At 36.0% G+C, this 21029-nt stretch overlaps 1 protein-coding gene across 1 annotated transcript; it reads left to right on the forward strand.

The window, feature by feature from the left end:
• Nucleotides 1-4482: 4482 nt before the first annotated feature.
• On the forward strand, nt 4483-20956 carry LOC147394555 (uncharacterized). The gene is made up of 7 exons (XM_086454089.1): nt 4483-5217; nt 9134-9256; nt 17399-17775; nt 18904-19648; nt 19764-19860; nt 20127-20181; nt 20568-20956. Exons 1-7 carry the CDS (start codon nt 4671-4673, stop codon nt 20628-20630), a joined length of 2007 nt encoding a protein of 668 aa, XP_086310215.1. The 5' UTR covers nt 4483-4670; the 3' UTR covers nt 20631-20956.
• Nucleotides 20957-21029: the final 73 nt, after the last annotated feature.

Here is a 21029-nt window from a genome sequence, read left to right on the forward strand (position 1 = left end):
ACACATTTGTCATTTGTTTTACCACTGAGCCAACTCGTTGTGTGTAAGTTGATATTGTGGATTGTCCTGTTTGATCCTCAAAAGGATCCTATCATTTAAAATGCAACCAAAAATTGGCCTATAAGCTTGTGCAACAACACTGAGTGAGCTTGAGCTTGAATTGCATATACCACAACCTCAATGGCTATATATCGTTATAACCTCTCAAGATTGCCCTCTAAACCCCTTGACTTGTCTGTAAGGAATCACCAACTTGGTGGAGATACACATGCACAAGGGTCGTGAATAGATTAAAAAAAATTGCACTAGAATTGACATGACTTCAATTGAACTTGGGGTTTAGCTGAGATGGTAAAGAGCGATTAGGTTTGCTTCCCAGGTTATGACTTCAAGTCTCAACATGTTCCTCCACAGAAATGTGGCTACTTAAATGTTGTAACACTTAACAGAGTGTTGGATGGTGCATGCGCTCCCAGGTAGATTAGTCTTACCGAAGGTGGAGATACTCCCTGGTTACCAATATATCTATATATATGTATGGTGACGTTCGGGAGCCAACACATTTGTCCAATGTGGCTTAAAAGTTTCGAATTGATATGATTTTTCATCTATGGTGAGGAGATCATCCTCAGCAAAAATCAGTTGAATCTAAAACTTCTAAGTCCATTAAAAGTGATTTAAAATCGTAAATCATCACTTTTTTTTTATCAAAAATTGTAAATCACTTTTGATGAACTTAAATTTTCAGATTCAGGTGATTCTTGGTGAGAATGATCTCCTCGCCATAGAGACCATTCTCACAAAAAAACCAGCTCAATCCGAAATTTTTAAACCACATAGGACAAACGTGTTGGCTCTCTAACGTTGACTTCCGAACGTGAGGTCAAGTTCGAAAGCCAACATTAGGGAGCCAACACGTTTATCCTATATGACTTGAAATTTTTTGGATTGAGTTAATTTTTTTTTTTTTGTGAAAATCTCTCTAGTGAGAAGACCATCCTCACCAAAAATCAGTCCAACATGAAAGTTCTATGCCCATAAAAAATAGTTTAGAAATTCTGGATCGTCAAATTTTTATTGAAAATCTGTAAATCACTTTTGATTGGCGTAGAAGTTTTAGATTTGACCGATTTTTTGTGACGATGATCTCCTCATCATAGAGATCATCCTCACAAAAAAAATCAGTTTAATCTAAAACTTTTAAACCATATAGGACAATGTTGATTGCCAAACGCCACTCATATATATACATAATTCTCTCAAATGTTTGTGAGTTGAGATAAGTATTTATTTTCAAATGTACTTCTCATCTTTTCGTTGATGTATAATATTTTCTTTCAATTATTAATAGAGATATTATTAAAATCTTTACTAACTTGAATGTAAGATTGTATTTTTGACAAGTACCTCACAAATAAATGAAGAAAGTAAAGATCCATATAATTTATGACTCAAATCATGTATGTGGAACTATGGGTGTCAATGGGTCGGTTTCGATTGAGTTTCTAAGGATCTTAGAATCATAACCATTATATTTAGTTCGATTCCAGGGTCTGATTCTAAAATAAATGGAATCGGGAACCATAAAAAATCACGGGTACCCATCTGTTCCGATTTTCAAGAATCAAATGAGAAAAAAAGTATTTCAAATCCTTATAATTTTTTTTAACATATTATCAACAAAATTATTAACTTAGTTATAATTTATCATACTAAAGATACAAATTAATGATTTTTTTTCAAGAAATTTTTTTTTATCTTATTTAAAAGTAAAATATTTTTAAAAGAGTAACTCATTTTAAGCTCCAATCAATAATTTATATGAAATGTTGAAGACTTTGATATAACATGCATTTATTTTGGGGAAAAAAAAGTAACATGCATCTATAATATGAAAAGAAATGACAAAATAAATTGGTTTTGGGTACCCTTGGGTCCCTATTGGATAAAATCTAACAGTTTCAATTCCTATCAATTCGATTCCTTTTTAGACCCGACTTTAAGCGGTTCCAATAAAAGGGAATCAAAATCAGAGTTTTCGATTCCAATAAAAGGGAATTGGAATCAGAGTTCTCGATTCGAGTTCGATTTCAGATAAATGGGTACCCATCAACACCCCAATGTAGAACCCAAATTACCTATTTATACCTCTAGTCGAAAGTTGACTTTTGACTTTTTGACTTGTACCCTTGATTGAGCTTGAAATCCACAGTTGGATACTTGGATTAGGATTTTGCCAATAGTCCGGATCGTTTGAGTTGTCTCGGTGTCCGAGTTAGACGATTCAGTGGTCGAGTCTAACACACAACTTTAAAACAAAAGACGTGGTAATTGCACGACCTCATGGCGCACGTTAGTTTTTGACTAAAATGAACGTGGCTCTTTCTAGTTACGCATCCCAACTCAGAAAAAAGACAAAATTTACCCGACAAAGAACAGCAAGGCTGCTCCACCGTTAAAAGCCAGCTTTATATCAAACTCTCCCGTCAAAACAAAAGAAAATGGTAAATTACACTTTAACCCTCTATAGTTTGGCATAATTCCATTTTAACCCCTAATATTTTGATAATTACACTTACCTAAAATTTAGATGTTATTTTACTATTTTATTTTCTTATTTTATGTTATTTTTTTATTTAACAAAAAAAAAAAACCAAATTTTAGAAGAATAATTAAAAAAAAAACCCACCTAGGCATTGGTTGAACTCATTTTCTCATTGTCATATTTTTGTGTGTAAAAAAAAAAGCATTTTAAAAAGGGCAAAATGATATTTATGAAAAAAAATTAAGTATTAAGATGATGGAAGGGATTAAGTGAACCCGTTAGGGGTTTAAAGTAGAATTATGCCAAATTATAAGGTAATTTACATGTATCCCCTAAGTTTTAGTTAATATTTAAGATACTTCTCATTCTCAAATCGATGACAAACCCTTTGTCTGCCTGACCTCTTGTTTGATAAAATAAAAATGATTTCTTAACTTCAGTCTCAATTTTAAAACCCCTTGAATTTTTTAATAAAATAATAATTTAGTTTATTTTATTATGAGAAAAAATTGAATGGATTGAGGAAAAAATGAGAATTAAATGTTGAATTTGAAAGAAAATGGACTTAAGGTGCAATTATTTGTGTAATGGAATTCTTTAATTACTTGGTTATCTTCTATGAGTGGGTTTTTTTAATAATCTTTTGCCTTTAGATAAACCATGATCAAGCTGGAGTGATTTGACTGCCTTGTCACAATAATGAAAGAAATGGCTCTGAATAGAGTGAAAATGAAGGAACAAGATTTGTTTAGTTGTCCTTGAATCATTTGAATAAGGCTTTGATGATGATAATGATGATCAACGATTTTTTTCTAATACATGGTAACAAAATTTTCTTTGTTGGATGGACATCATCCTACACATGAAAGGAAGCATGATTGATGATTTTTATTTGTTAGATTTTGATATATTTTTTTCATGATGGATGAAATAGTCTTACTTTTGGTATTTTGATCTATGACGTGAGGGCCAAAATGATTTAATAGGTTCAATGAGTGTCACATGCCTTAATAACCCACATGTAATAAGGAGAACGAGGGATGGGGGTTACAAGGACCATCATAGAATTTGTTAATGGGTTTGTGGTAGTTAGGAAAGTGATGGTGGAGGTTTGGCATAATGAAGGTTTGTGAAAAAGAGTTACTCAAATAAATAATAATTTTGATTGGAAAAGTGTTGTACAAAAGTCTCACGGCTATGAGGTGTGGATGGGTATCTAAAGAGTGCTTCATGTGCATTGAAAAGAGTTTTGTTCAGAGTTGGCAAAGATATTTGAATTCCTTATTAAGAGAATCATTGGTAGGGTCAATGAAATGGTCGTTAAAAAACAACAACAACAATAATTGAAGAAATAAACAAAACATATCGAAGATGCAAGTAGTGCATGACACAAATTTTTACATTATTTCCCCAAGATAGAGGTACGTCAATAGAGTACAATATCTTTTCCACTAAAAATAACTACAAACACCCCTGACGAATTAGGGTTTACAATCTACCATAACAAGAATTCTTTGTCAGCACCATCATACTCCACAAACTATAACAATGAATTGCAGGTGGTAGATACCAGTTAGCTTAGTTGGTAAAATCTTTAGATAATGATACTAGAGACCTGAGTTCAAATCTTGCCAAAATCCCCTTAAAAATAAGTTCTCTTAGTTATTCTTCATGCCTAATAAGAATAATTTACCTATTAAAAACTTCATGGTATGGTCAAAGAGAGAGTTGACATGAGGCTTTAACTTTAGAAGTTGCAATGACCAATAGTAATTCTTTAAAAAAAAAATCATTTTCCGTTAGTATCTCACAGAAGACTCAGTCAAGGGGTGTGTTGCCAATTTTGAAAAAGTTTGAGGCGTCTCAAATATTGAAAAGTATCCAAAGGAGCATATTTAAATTACTTTAAAATAAAATAAAAAGATTCTCCAACTTCTTTTTCTCTGAAACGAGAGCCGTGAATGATCACTCTTCTTCTTCTCTCTCTCTTCTCTGCAACTCTTCAAACCCTAGTTTCTCAAACGAAACTAATTTCTTCACTCCAATCTCGAAAACCTACTTTTAATGGAAGAAAAACTCAATTTCAACTATCCAGAATCGAAACCCTAGCATTCCCTCTCCATCCATGGACACGCGAAGATCTTCAAGAACTGTGATCGATCCTAAAGTTCGCCAAGTCGGATTCTTCGCTCCAAGTGCTCCTCCAGATCGAACACAATCCGTACCGATCGAATTAGCTTCTCCTCCACTCTCCAACGTATCTCCATCTGGAAATTCTCTCTCTCCAGTCATGATTCCTCCTCCACGACACGCATCCGATAATCCTTCTTCGTCTATAGCTTTTCAACCATCTCGAGCTGCGCCAGTTCCGGTCCCAATGTCGCCTCTTCGGAGAATTTCGATTGGAGATAACATGCCGCTTGGGAGCTATAATCCTTCCGAATCACTTTTTGGGACGTCTCTTACGCCGTCTCCTTCGAGTAAGATCGATGATGGAGAGTTCTCGGAGTTTACGCCCTCTCCAGGAAGGATTCGGAGGAGTAATTCTGGAAAAGTTGCATCATCTTTACCGAGTGGTGGATTTGATATGAAGGCAGTGAAGTCGATTAATTTTACAGCTGTGAGTAAGCTGACGACAGTTTCCGTGGTGAAAATGCCACCTGGTGTATCTGGTTAGTCAGAAATCTGTTTTATTTTTTATGGTTTTTTAATATTAATTATTTAATTGAATTTAATTGCTATTATGGTTGGCACAAATAAGTGGAATAGATTGAAGACCTAAAAGAAATCTTTTTTTTATTGAGAAATTTAAGTAATTCTAAGGCTGTCCCTGTTAATGCTACTTGATTGAGATTGATATAGGGTATTTCAAAATGTGATTTTTTTTTCCTCTGTGAAATAGTCAATCTTTTGCAGTAAACACCTTTTTTATGTTCAACATCAATATAGGCAATCACATAGTGTCTGTGGTCAGCAATAGAGGAGAAGAGTAAACAATTCAATTGTTGTCAAGTTTGAATGACTTGGATGCTTTGCTCTCATTTATTTCTTGATTATTTTTTATAAATAAAATTTATTCAAGAAGAAATGAAACTAAATAACGAAGGAGGAGGTTGAAATGACCTACCTACAAAAGGAAAAAGCGAAAAAAAAGGGACAACAAAACAACTACATCTAACTACCTATACTATCGTTCTCTGTTTTCAATACTTAGAAGCATGGAATTGAGGATAGCAACGTTGTTCAAAGATTTCTTTGGCATGACAAGGAATGGAGGAGTAAATTCCCTTTAGTTAGTTGGAGAAATGTTTGTACGGTAAGGAGTCAAGGAGGAATCGGCTTCAGAAAGTTGGGGACTTTGAATGGGGCCTTGTTAGGGAAAATTCTATGGAGGTTTGGTGTGGAAAATGAAGGTTTGTGGTGGAAGGTAATAGCGGAAAATTTTGGGGAGGACATTTTTGGTTGGAAAATTGGGGAAGCAAAAAATCTGTTAGGGTGTGGGGTGTGGAAGGATATTTTAAAGATTCTTCTTCAATTGAAAAAGAGGATGACGCTTTAGGTAGGGAAAGGGGATAGAGTAAGGTTTTGGGAGGATTTGTGGTGTGGAGGGGGACTCTTGAGGGATATATTTCCCATGCTTTTAGCTATCTCTAGAAAGAGAATTCTTCCTATCGCAAGCTTTCGGGAGGTGAATCATGAGACTTTGGGTCGGGATTTGGGTTTAAGGAGGTCGTTGAATGATTGGGAAGTGCCAAAGGTCACAAAGTTATTGGGTCTTCTTGATATAGCATCTGGAGGTTTGAGTGAGGAAGATGTGAAAACTTGGGTCACTAATACCTAATGCTTGTTCTCGGTTAGAGAGTTCTATATAGAACGAGGACCCTACTTTTTCGCATGTAGCAGTGTGGAGTCCAAGTGTGCCTTCCAAGGTGGCGTCCTTTATTTGGTCTGCAGTTTGGGAAATGATCCAAACGCTTGATCTATAGAGGAGAAGGGGCTTTAACTGTCTGAATGGTTGTTTTATGTGCATGTTAAACGAGGAATCAACTAACTATTTACTTTTGCATTGTGAGGTGGCAAAGGAGGTATGAGCTCATTTCTTTTATTTGTGTTTGGGGTGGATTGTTGTGTTCCAAGCTTGGTTAGAGAAGTTCAGGGGGAATGGATTCAATTGGGGTTGAGCTTTCGGCACTCTAAAAGATTGCTTTTGGAACATTACTCCGTTTTTGTTGGGGCATTTGGAAAGAGAGGAATGCAAGAACTTTTGAAGGATAAGCTCAATCAACTCGAGTTGGTCAAAATGGTTCTCGGGTTTTTATTCTTTTAGTGTAAAATTTTCAAAGAGTTCAAAGGGTTTTTTTTTAGGACTTCATTGTCTAGTGGGATAGCATTTGTAACATTTCAGTTCCCTAAGTTGTTTTTCCTTTTTCTTATTTTCTTTTCTTTCTTGGGTGGGTCACTCGACCTACCTGGCTGTTATTGCTGTTTTTCTTTCTTTATCAATAAATAATAAAAAAATGATTTCTAGCTTAGAGACAATAACATCATGGTTAGATCTCTCCTTACCTTGAAACATCCGACCATTTCTCTCTTTCCACAATAGCTACAAATAGCAAGTAGAGTCAACTTCCGTATAATTCTTTTTTGGTCTATAGAAGTCGAGGATTGCCAACTTTGGAATAAGGGGGACACGGACCTTGAAAAAGGCCAAGAGATATGAAAGAGAGATCTAATGATCTGAGCTTATGGACAATGAATAGGAATGTGATCAAATGATTCCCCATTACTTTTACATAAGAAACAAAATTTGATACTTGTGATACGCCACAATTACATGATCTTGAGTTAGAATCCTATCAAGAGCCCCTGCTAGCCAAATTAAAAAGGAGACCTTGGAGGGAATTTTATTACCCCAAAATGCAGATGTTGGGAACTAACGAGAAAAATTGGGATTTAAAGTAAAGAAGAGAGATGGAACAAAAAAAGGACCACACCTACTTTTCAAGCTGGCTCTACTGTCATCTGTTGAACAAAAGATATGGGCTTAGTTGATACCCGACTAATCAAGTCAGCAACGAACTCAATCTTCCAATCATTAAAATTTCTTTTGATGCCAAAACTCCAAGATATGTTGTCTCTAGTCAAAGACATGAACCATTGAATTGCTAGACCTTTCTTTTTTGTTTTTATAAATGATAATACATAAATTTTAAACTGATCTTCAAGAGGAGAAGAACCATAACAACAGTGGTTCCAAATTCCCCATTGCCTACCTATTCTTGAATCCTGACTTACTGACTATGCTTCCACAGACCAACAACCTCCTCCTCGAACCTTGACAACCACTTACCAAAGAGCATAATCAGTGAGTCTAGCTCTTCGAATACCTACCCCTCCATTTTTCTTCAGTTGGTAAATGGACTTCCAACTAACAAGATGAAACTTCCTCCAATCTACCTTATGATTCCACAAAAAAAAAAAGCTCCACGTAATTTGGAATGAATACAAGATATAAGAAATAAATGGAGATGCTAGCCAAGGTGCTCTTGAAATTGAAACTGATTGCCCTAATACTCAGATGTTATTTATAATTGATCTGTAGTTTTTTGATAAGTTAATTGGTCTGTATTTTAATAGAGAGAGTTTATTGTACCAATGTTCTTCAGATGTTTTCTGGACCTCTGACGGACCATAGGTAGTAAATGTCTTTAGGGGGAAAAAAGAGCAATCACATACTCTAAATATTATGAAGAGAACGGAAGCTATCACCAGGAATCTCTCTCTCTCTCTCTCTCTCTCTCTCTCCACTATCATGATAAAATAAAGGCAGTAGATGGAGGGGGGCTCCAGTGTTTGGTTCACATTGGTAGTTACGTATCGCATGGGATGTACTGTCTTCCCCTTTTTTGGAAAACGCTATACGATTAGCATTCACACGAAATTATGAAATCTCATAAGGGATATAATCTGAAATTATACTGGAAAGCTTGTTCCAGGATACCCAGGATTCCTAGTGGTTGAGTAAGGATTGACCCATCAATGACATGCACAACAAACACACAAACTGACTTGTCTTTTAATCTGGGTCCTGCTGCTTGTTTCCCAAAACCATCAATCGTCCATGTGAAGTTTAGAATCCTATTCTTTTTCCAAATTAATATAATGGTTTCAAATATGACAAGAGCTTGAGTTATCCAAAAACAAATAAAAATCACAAGGGCTTATCCTCACTTTGAAAACTGGGCTAACAAGTTTTATGTTGGATTGAAGACATTCCTTTGCCTTGTTATCTATGTGGTGTGCTTTTTAAAATAAGCTTGTCCATCCATCCTCTCTCTAACTGCTTATTGAGTTAAAAGATTCGTACTTCATGAAATTTCTGGTCTCATTCTCAAATCTGATGCCTTCACAATAAATGTATACATATAAAATAAAATAAAAACAAAAAACAAAAACAAGCTGACCTCATGTAAATCTACTTTGTGCTATTTCATATGGACATTGTGTGTGGCTATATGTCTAGCCATTTTAGGGGTTTCCATTGCTCTCATAATGAACTGCAGCATTTGATTAAAATTTTTCATACAGAAAAAGGTGATGGAGGATTGGTAGAAGTGCGTAAGGAACGCCCGCCAAGTTCGAATAAATTGAAAGAGAAAACCTCGAAAGCTGAAAGGCGTGCCCTTCAGGAGGCTCAGCGAGCTGCAAAAGGTACAAATAATCCATTTCCTTATTTTCTTGAATACTGCTATTATTTGAAGTTTTTGTTTGATATATGGTATTTAACTAAATCTGAGACCATTGTCTCAGTATCTATATTCTTTGATAAGTAACAAGTGTTTGGGAAAAAAATTGCAAACAGCTCCAAGGAAAAGAAAATTATAAACAGCAATAAGGGCACAGTTTTTTTAGTGGAAAAGAGCAAGAAGATGCATTCAAAGTATATTTTTTTTCCACTACTTTAAGGGATAGTTCAATTTGCTTGCTGGAAATTTTATATTTGATAAGCACGTGATAAAAAATCAGTAGGAGCCTTTTGGCATCATGAGCATGTGCTGTGTTGTGTAGATTTCTCCATACATAATATGGACATTTTTCCATGTGACATGTGATAGAATGCATTATTTTATATAGATATGAAAATTGGCTTATGATATACAATCCTTGTATTTTGTGATTAGACAATGGGATTTATCCAAATCTATTCTATTTGTTTCATTTGAGTCTTTTACTGGGTAATGTTAAAAATAAGTGCCGTTTACATATTATCCCTTAAAGTTGAGAAAACTCTCTCTACCCTCAACTTCGTCAATTTCATTACGCATTCACCCATCTAGTGGGTCCCACACATATCTTTATCTTTAAAAGACTCAAATACCCCTCATTTATAAATATATTTAAACTGCCTTCTCAATGCATTCACCCATCTAGTGGGTCCCACAAATGTCTTTGTCTTTAAAAGACAGATATACCCCTCATTTATAAATATATTTAAACTGCTTTCTCAAAGTAACATGGCTCTGCTATTAGTCTTTGGAAATTCTATAAAACAAGGATAAGAGATAAAAAAAAATTGATGGATCCATGGTACAAAAAGCTTGGTGCCGCATAAAAAGTGACTTCTCATATTTTTCTAGGTACATATGAATATTTCGTCTATCTCATTTAGTAAATTGGCCAGAGACTTTTTGTGGCACTATAAGAATGGGGTCAAGGCAATGCATTTAGTAAATTGGAAAGTGGTTTGCAATTCCAATAAGGATGAGTGTTTAGGTATTAGGGGTTTCAAGGTCTCAAATAGGGCTTTATTAGCAAAGTGGTTGTGGAGATTTGGAGTTGAAACATCTAGATTTTGGAGGAAGATAATCAAGGCTAAATATGGGAAAAGTTGGAATGGTTGGGAGACTGGGGAGGTGAAAATGTAGGCAAGGGAGATAGGGTCAGGTTTTGGGAGGATTGGTGGTGCAGGGATTCAATGTTTTGTACTCAATTACCGCTCTTTACAATCTCTCCTTGAAAAGTGGCTACCTTGTGCTTTTTTCTTGAATCTTGAGGGAAACGAGAATGTTTGGGAATTAGGTTTCAAGAGGGTTTCAATGATTGGGAATTGCATGATGTACAAGATTTAATGACTTAGCTTGATCATGTTCATTGGGCGACCACGGAAGATGATGGGATGGACTGGATTCGTACTAAAGGTTCTAACATCTCTATTAGTTCGTTTGCCTATGGTATATCCACGCCTACCACTTCCTCTTTGCATTTCCCTTTCAAGTTCATTTGGGGATCAAAGGCTCTCGCTCCCTCAAAATTGTGTTTCTTTACTTGGTTAACAACTTTTGATAAATTACCACTCCTAATCATTTAATCAACCAGGGTTTTGTGACTCCAAACTTTTGTTATCTTTGCAATTCGAATGGAGAGTCCGTGGACCACATTATGATGCATTGCTAGTTGTCGTATTCCATAGGGTCCCATTTCCTATGACTTTTCAAAGTTTTCTGGTTTTTTTTTTTATATGTAAAGATAGATTAATGGTTAGCATAAGAAGTATGGGTTGATGGGGGTTTTCCCTAATACATTATCATCTTTATTCCGAAGTTGGGATTCTTCCATTTTCTGAGGAGAAAGAAAATCCTTGGAGGTTCCTTCCTTTTGCTTTTACCTAGGGGTTATGGTTGGAGAGCAATAGGAGAATTTTTGAAGGGGTGGTTTCTTCTTTTCAGGATATTGTGTTGAATGTTCTGGACCTATTGTTTTTTTGGTGCAAATTATGTCTAGAGATTAAGGGTGTCTACTTTGAGGACTTCGTTTTTAGATGGGAATCTCTATGTAACACTTAGATGTTTTTTATTTTTTGTTGGTCATCTCGGCTGGTTGTTGTTTTTGGCTCTCTTTTAATAAATTTATACTTATGAAAAAAAATATTTCATCTATCTCATGGTGTGTGTCCATTGAAGATTTTTCGAATATTCTTGCGTCAATAGACCCCAAAAAAACCATTGCATTTTACTATCCCAAAATGATCGTATCCAATGGATAGAAAAAATTCACTGATCAAAATGATATTTTGTGTGTCCATTGAAGATTTTTCGAATATTCATGCGTCAACAGGCCCAACAAATTACCATGTAGCATGGTTTGTTCAAGGGGTGTGACATGAACCTCTTTGTACTAGGGGGACATAAAAAATTCTATTTTGGAGTTTTCTTGGTTATGGATCATCTAACATCATGTCTGCTTCTCTTGAAGTGAGATGTGTCCAGCATAGATTAAGTTGCACCCACATGCAATATTTCTTCCTGTCAAAATTTTCATTGCTAATGTTTCTGCACTTCTTCCCATCCTCATTTTGCATCTTTAGTAAAATAGGGCACCTTTATATGCCTTCTAGACTTCTAAAGGTACAAATTTCAGACTCATTTGTACTTTGAAAAAAACATGCAACCAACCAACTAGTTTTATTGGCAAATTTCCTTGTCCAAATACGAAAAGTTATCATTTGAGATCACTGTCTTGAAGGTATCATATTCCTATTCTTGCACATGTTAGGTTGTTGATAAATTTACTTTCTATTTGCACTCCCACTTGTGAGGCCCAATATAAAGATCTTATTTGTTGATAAATTTACTTTCCTATAAATCTTCTTTTTGACACTAAAGATCTGGATCTACGTCTTGACTTGTGAGTGATGGGTTAGGTCATGGACCTTCGGATTTTGGGGTGTCATGACGTGGTATTAGAGCTGGTTGAAGATTCTTTTTTATTGCTTCATTTGATTGCATTCATGCATGTTAGTGTTATTATACCAGTATAATCACTGTGAGGTTTGTTGTAGGCACAAAAAAGATGGTAAGGCAATTAATCACTCCTTACAAAAAGATGGACCATACTCACCACAGACCCCCAGCTAGAGAAGAAAGGGAAGAACCAGCGCCTCAACCCAACCCTAGAAAAAGAATGACAGGCCCGGAGTATCGCCTTTTGTTAGAATCAAAGCTCAAGCGACCTTGTAGAACAGATGAAAACAAGTTTAACCAAGAAAACAAGGAACTTGAAGCCACGAGTGACCCCAGGATTAGGGAAATGCAAGAAGTAGACGTGGTGGACAAACATATAATTCTGATGGAATGATTATCTTAGGACCAAGATTATTTTTACCTTTTCCATCACTTGATTACTTTTACAATTTACCGTTTATTCTGAACATTATTGGAATAAAAGTTTGATTAACTATATTAATGATTGTTTAAATTTGGTGAATATTATAAGATGATTGACTCTGATCCAGGATAGAACCTAAAAGTAGGAAGAGAACTTAAATCCCTTGTGTGTAAATAGGTCATGGTTGGCTATGGAGAAACTTCCTCGTCGGCGATGAATTACAAGATGTTTTCCAGGTATAATTTGGGATGACCAATTCTATCCAACAACAATAAATCTTATTGCGACAACAAACGATAGCTGTACCACCTACACTAGTGAGGGGAAGGGCGAAGGACATAACAATGAAGGCGATGGGGGACTTCAAACAACTCTCAGCCCCAGTGTTCAACGAACCCACTAGAGGCAGAGGCACGATGGAAGGAGATAAGTAAATACCTGGACACTCTCTTAGTGCTAGAAGGATCGAAGGTGGTGTTTGCGTAATCCATGTTCCAATGAAAGGGAGACTTTTGGTAGGACATGGTAAAAAGATCTAAGAATATTGATTAAATGACTTGGGGGGTGTTTGAGAATGTTTTTGGAGAAGTACTTCCCTTACACTGCACGCAATTAGAAAATAGCAGAGTTCATATAGCTACTGTAGAAGGAGACGATAGTAACCCAGTATGAGGCTAAGTTTGCTGAGTTATCACGCTACACTTCTAACATAGTGGCAAGCGAAAAAGACAAGGTTACTAAATTTTGAAAAGGGTTGCAGTGGAATATAAGAGAAAGACGATAACAATGTTAAAATTGAGGATTCTAATGCAGAACACAAATCAAGTCAATAGTCAAGGGTTTCGATAAAAAATTTGTAATTATTTAGGTTTTTACTTAATTGGGTCTAGATTTATTAGGACTGTTGGTTGATTTTTTGATTTATAGATTGTATTAAGGTTTATTTACTGAGAATGAATGGAATAAACAAAATTATAGAAGTCTTTGTTTTCTTTTGAATGTCGGTGCATTCAATGTGGTTGATGCCATGGAAATCATTGGGGTGATTTCAAGGTAAATATCATTTTTTTTCTTTAATTTTCTTCTTATCCTCTATCTCTTCTTCAATCCATCTTTTCTATTTTATTTATTTATTATTATTTGTGAGAGATCAAGAAACCTTTAATGCTTTCAAAAAACCAATCCATAAACTATGTTTTCTTGATTTCTTTATTCTTGGTTCTTGAAAACCCTTTCTTAATTCTTGATTCTGGAGCCCTACAAATCCCATTTTATTTTACCCTATCTAATCCGAATACCCTAAATCTTCCCCTAATCGTAATTTCAAGTTGTAATTGGAAAACTTTGTGTTTTGGAAATCATTTTCCTATTGTTGCCCAATTCCTTAACCCAATCCCCAATCCCCGAGCAGATTTACCTATACCCCATATTTTCCCTTTCTTTCCTCACTGTCCTGCATCAGATTCACTTTGATATTGTTGATAGAGCTCTTTTAATGGAAAGAGAGTTGGAGGAAATTCACAAAATTCGTGAGAAGAAAATAAAGAGTAGTATTTCTTCAAGTCATAGTGATTTTAAAAGACAACAATTTAGTCATCCAAAAAGGTTCGATCAGGGAAGAAATGTTGGGAATCAGCAGGAGAGGAGGAACCATACAGAAGGGCCACGATGTCATAATTGTGGTCAGTTGGGTCACCTCAGGAGGAATTGCTTGCGATTCGGTGGACAACGAACTCAACATTTTCGACCCCAAAACTAGTAGTTTTCTTATCCTCAACAGCCTTAGCTGTGGAGACAGCATCCGCAAAACTTTCAGGGGAACCAACAAAGGCAGTGGCAGGATCCACCTAGACCCCGACAACAGCAAAACCAAAAGCACTGGCCACCTCAGTAGCAACATCGAAATAATCAGGTCGGGTCAAGGAGCAAGAGCTCAGGAGAGAGTTTACGTAGTAGTGCACTTGGATGCCAAGGCTAATAATGCAGCAATTGGAGGTACTGTTTTAGTATGCCATTCTTTGGCTTGTGTGCTTTTCTATTTTGGGTCTATTCATTATTCTATATCTTCTACGCTCGTATCATTCTTGGGATTAGAATCAGAACCCTTACCTCAAGTTTTGTTTGTAGCTACCTCGGTAGGAAATGGTGTTGAAACCAATAGAGTTTGTCAATCTTGTATAATCCGGATAGTTGACCTAGAGTTAGAGGTGGACCTAATCCTTTTGGATATAACTAAGTTTGATGTTATCCTTGGCATTGATTGGTTAGCAGCTCATCATGCCTCAATGGATTGTTTCAAGAAAAAAGTAACCTTTCATTTACTTGGTTGCCATTTGGTTCAATTTATCGGAGAAAAGGAAAGAATATCTTCTTTTCTATACCATCAACTAGGACTGATGTTCTTCCGTATGTTTTAGCTCGACTATCAATAGATGATGAAGGTTTTAGTAATTAGGAAGATGATCTTATCATTGTCAAAGAAAATTCAGATGTTTTTCCCGAGGAATTCCCGAGATTGCCACCAAAGAGGGAGATGGAGTTTGTCATTGATCTTTAGCCTGGGACAACTACTGTATCTATCACTACATATCGAATGGCTCCAATAGAGTTTAGGGAGCTAGATAGTCAGTTAAAGGAATTTCAGGAAAAAGGGTTTATTCACCCTAGTACGTCGTCTTGGGGAGTGCCAGTATTATTTGTCAAGAAGAAAGATGGATCTTTGGTTCTGTGCATCAATTATATGCAGTTAATCGGGTAACGATGAAGAATAAATACCCTCATCCTCTCATTGTAAAAGATTTTTCAGATGTTTTTCCCAAGGAATTCCCAGGCTTGCCATCAAAGAGGGAGATGGAGTTTGTCATTTATCTTTACCCAGGGACAACTACTGTGTCTATCACTCCATATCGAATGGCTCCAATAGAGTTGAGGGAGCTAGAGAGCCAGTTAAAGGAATTTCAGGAAAAAGGGTTTATTCGCCCTACTCGTCTCCTTGGGAGCGCTAGTATTGTTTGTCAAGAAGAAAGATGTGTCTTTGTTTCTGTGCATCAACTATATGAAGTTAATTGGGTAACAACGAAGAATAAATACCTATTGCCGAGAATAAAAGATTTATTTAAATATCTAGTTTGTATCTAAATGTCTCATGTGTATCACATGTATTCACATCATTGGGGCATCACATCAACACTCGATGCCAATGATGTGAATACATGTGCATTGGGATATAAACACTTTGGCGTACATGATATTCCTTTTTCAGATAGGTTGTGTTACATGACACTCTTGAAGGATCTATACTCCTGTGGCCATTGTCCACCACACTACCCTTTCATAGGTGAAGATGGATTTTGGTGTGCCATATCGTGATCATACATAAATAATAGCTCTTTCCTTAGAAGAGTTATAAGGTTTTTTTTTGGGAAGACTTATTAAGATTGGAGACTATTTGTCCTATTAGGGATGGGGATTCTTGTAGCTTCTATGATGTGCTTTTTTTTTTCGTTCTTATTTTGCTTTTCTTTGTTAGCCTTCTTGACTGCTTTGGTCCTTTTTTTTTTTCCCTCCTTGCTTTGCTTAAAAAAAAAATAGTACATATAATATGCTTATGGCATGCTATATCTCTTACCCTATTGATTTCTATTATTTTCTTTTTTATGTTTAAATAGAATAACATTTATGATTAATAATAATATATTTGAGACTTAGATTGCGCATGTACTCATTAATATGCTTGAGGCCCATCATATGTCCATGTAGTTGTTGCTCTAAGATGTTCCTATTTTTGTAATAATTGAAATATTTTGATTAATTTTTTTCTTTCTTAAATTTTTTCCGCCATTTGCAATTGTTTTGTTCTGAGTACATCTAAACATGTCAATATGGATAAAAATATAAGATCAATTGTAATTTCAACATTTTGATATTTCCGATACTTATCCTATCAATCATTGTCTAAACAAATCTGAATCATTTTGGCCGTGACTTAAAGTAACAATACTGGTGGGCTCCCCAAAGATTAAATATTAAACGTGTTTTGAAAAAATGTGTTCTAGAATGAAATTTGATTTTTGAATTCAAGAATTGAAATTTGAATTTCAATTACTTAAATAAAGGTAGAACATGTCCATTCTGCAAAAAATTTAAATAACACCTATGAACAGTAAAATGACCCAATAGCAGAATGCCGTCATCTTTCGAAATGAATAACTAGTCTTGGTTGTCACCATTATGACGGCCACATCTAACTACTTCCCTCGCTCCAAACAAAAGAACCTTTAGCCTATTTACTGTTTTGGAATTTAAGACAAATTTGTGCGACATGGGGCTGAATCGCAGTGAATCATGGCAGCAAGGCCACTCTTTCCTCCATATGAAATGGATGAATGTTTTCGAAGTTTTACTTAATTCCTCCTTTTTATTTATTTTGTTGTGTTCATTTTAGAAGGTGTGCTTATGAGACCCGTCATCTTGAGGCATAAGTCCCACACTTTTTAGGCCATCAAAGCACTGACCCACTCCTCCACTTTAGGAACCTTTTATTATTTTCATTGTTTTCACGTACTTTCTATAAGATTGACCAGTTGTCGAAAGTTCTGAAATGCCATCTATTGTTAATGTTTTTGTTGAGTTATGTACTAATCATCTGGACATTGGGTGGGTATGCTCTTCTTTCGTGATGGTGATTAGCTGAAGGAAGTAAGATTGCTGCTTCTTCTTCTGGTGGAGTGGCTCCAGTGAATCCAAAACCAGCTAAAGCTGTGAAGCCTCCACCACAAAAGAAAGATGGTGCTCAAGTTGCAGCTTCGGTAACAGCTTCTGAGAAGAAGGGAAGTGATCGCATCCAAGAAAAAGATAGGAAGAAGGATGTCCCTCAACCACGCATGCAATTTGATGATAAGCACCGGGTTGAAAAAGCTAAAAGGCGTGCTGTTGTCAAGCAAACTGAAGCTAGAAACAGAGTTGAATTGTTTAGACATTTGCCACAATATGAACACGGAACTCAGCTTCCTGATCTTGAGTCAAAGTTTTTCCAACTTGATCCGGTGCATCCTGATGTATACAAGGTATTTTCCACCACTCTGTCCTGCTAGTTTTTTTCCTAGAGGATACTGATTTCTTACTGCATATAGTGTAAAGAATGGCTGACAATATATACAAGATATATATATATATATATGGGGACGGTTCAGCAGCCCTAAAGTTTGCCAAGTTTGGTGCCAAACATTTTTCAAAATATGGGTTAGAAGCTTTGGAATGAGCTGATTTTTTGTGAGGATGATCTCTATGATGAGGAGATCATCCTCACCAAAAGTCAGCCTATTCCAAAACTTCTAACCCCATCAAAAGTGATTTACAAAAATTGGACGGTCCACGATTGTTCAACTTGTAAACTAGGGTTAGAAGTTTCAAAATGAGCTGATTTTTTGTGAGGATGATCTCTTCACCGTAGAGATCATCCTCACAAAAAATTAGCTTATTCCAAAACTTCTAACCCCATCAAAAGTGATTTACAAAAAATGTTTGGCACAAAACTTGGCATACTTTAGGGCTGCCGAACTGCTCCCTCTCTATATATATATATGTGTGTGTGTATTTTAATTTATTATTATTAGTATAAATTTATTAATTCAAAGGAGAAAAAAAGAAGAAGAAAAGGAAGCCGAGATGGCCCCCACAACAAGAGAAACAAAGCCAAAAAAGAAAGAAATAAAAAAGTAATAAAACAAAAGGCCCAAGGCCGCCCAAACCCCACAACAGTTGCCCAGCACACAAAGAATCCCACTTAAACACAAAGTCTTCAAAGGAAACGTCACCAAAATCTTTACTTAATTTGGTCCAGAAGTAGATGAAGCACATAATCTCCAGAAGCTCAGCTTGGGAGGTGCTTTCCTTTCCCTTAAACACCCTTTTATTCCTCTCTTTCCAAAGGCCCCAACAGATAGCAAAAGGAAGAGTAGTCCAAAGATATCTTTTTCTATTGGAGAAGACATTCTGAGACCACCCTAATAAGAGAGAAAAAATATCACGAGGGAGAACCCAATCCAACTGAGGAGAGGAAGTGCACTCGAACTCCAAACGAGAATGGACAATGGATTATAATATGATCAACTGACTCCCCTATTGTACTATACACTCATCCTTTTCTATTGTACTATTCACTCACCTAATATATTTTCTGCAATTATGATCAGGTTGGATTGCAGTATTTGGCAGGCGATATCTCTGGTGGTAATGATCGTTGTATTGCAATGCTTCAAGCATTCAAAGATGCCATTAGAGATTATTCCACACCATCAGAAAAATCTCTTGTTAGGGATTTAACTGCAAAAATCAATAGTTATGTTTCTTTTCTGAACGAATGTAGGCCCCTTTCGATCAGCATGGGGAACGCAATCAGGTTTTTGAAGAATCGCATTGCAAAATTACCTTTGACCCTTTCCGAATCAGAATCTAAAGCAGCTCTTCAATCAGATATTGATCGTTTTATAAATGAGAAGATAATACTTGCTGGTAAGGTAATAGTTGAGCATGCCGTGACAAAGATTAGGGATGGGGATGTACTTCTCACATATGGGTCGTCCTCTGTTGTTGAAATGGTATTATTATATGCTCATGAACTTGGGAAACAGTTTCGTGTTGTCATAGTAGATTCACGTCCAAAGCTTGACGGGCAAGAATTACTTCGTAGGTTGGTGGAAAAAGGCCTCACCTGTACGTATACTCATATAAATGCTATTTCTTATATCATGCATGAAGTTACACGGGTTTTCCTTGGGGCTTCTTCGGTGTTATCTAATGGAACAGTTTACTCAAGGGTTGGTACTGCATGTGTGGCTATGGTCGCTCATGCATTCCGTGTTCCAGTCTTAATATGTTGTGAAGCTTACAAATTTCACGAAAGGGTGCAGCTTGATTCGATTTGCTCTAATGAACTTGGTAAGTTGTTTTCCTATCAAAGTTGACGTCGGAGTGGACTTTTTTCTTGTAATTGAAAATTAATTCTTCTGGGACGCTTCCATGTTATAAGCATCTGTCTTTTTTGGGTTTGCAGGTAATCCAGATGCCATTTCAAAGGTTCCTGGAAGGAAGGACTTGAGTCATTTGGGCAGTAAGGGTAGTAATGAAAATCTGCAACTTCTAAATCTTATGTAAGTATTGAATTTTTTTTACAATAAGCGGGTCCATTTTTTTTTTCTTTAATCTTTTGACAAGTTTAAAGTGACTTTTTTAGAGCTTCTATTGCCGCACCAAATTTTGATAATGCCACCCAGAGATGTTTGCTAAAAGAATCTCCCTTTGTTGATTTACATATGCATTGGGGTGGCATTAGCAAAAGTTGGTGTGGCAATAGAATCTCTCCTTTTTCCCCTCAGTTTCTTATTTAAGCACGTCTTTTGTTTTTATGTGGTGACAGTTACGATGCAACGCCTTCAGATTATGTCTCAATGATTGTTACAGATTATGGCATGGTAAGTCGGACTTTGGTTTAATACTTCCAACTTTTTTGTCCCTTTTATTTGGAATGTTAGCTCAAAAGTTTATGGAGTTCTTCACATTCTAATTTTATTCTTGCATGGTGAAGTCATTTACAAGCCAGAAAAATTATTCAGTCATGAGCATGGGGTCTAAGCTTGACCGTGGGAACAATTTGATGAGATAAAATTACAGGCCTGAAAATTTATTTTTCACCATTAGACGAATAGATAATTTTTTTTTCTTCCATAAATGAACTATCAAGATGGATGGAAAATTTTCTTATGAAGCAAACTATATATGGAAACAAACAACAGCTTTGCTTCATTTATTTCCTTTCAAATTTGTAGATTGCCAAGTATGTTTTCTGTGCTTGTTTTAGGTCCCGCCCACAAGTGTACCTGTCATCGTGCGAGAATACCGAAGAGAACAGATATGGATATAGGAAGGAGGGCACACTGTATGGCCAGTTTCATTCCAAGAAGTAGGGAGTGATTTTCAATTTTCTGTTAGTACTCAGCTTTCATGTTACACACCTGTGATTTCATTCCTTGGATAATAAGACTTTCATCCTCTTAGGATCCTTCTACCATTTTCCTTTTTTCAGAATAATGTCTCATGTTTCACCTTGATTTGGATTTTTTGTTGTGGTTGTTGTTGTTGTTGTAACTTGTCTCAGTGAAGAGTGTGATTTCTTCGCCTCTCCGAGCAATTTTGGGATGTTTTCTTCTCTGGTATAATCTGAGTTTAATTTCCGAGCAAATTTTATAATTCTGCTCTTTATTTGCTGTATTATGGAATATTTTTTATACATCATCTTGTCGAACAACCCCATGGTGCATGG

This window comes from Akebia trifoliata, chromosome 9, assembly GCF_017979445.1.
Source record: "Akebia trifoliata isolate Shusen 1 chromosome 9, ASM1797944v1, whole genome shotgun sequence".
In the NCBI taxonomy this organism is placed as follows: domain Eukaryota; kingdom Viridiplantae; phylum Streptophyta; class Magnoliopsida; order Ranunculales; family Lardizabalaceae; genus Akebia; species Akebia trifoliata.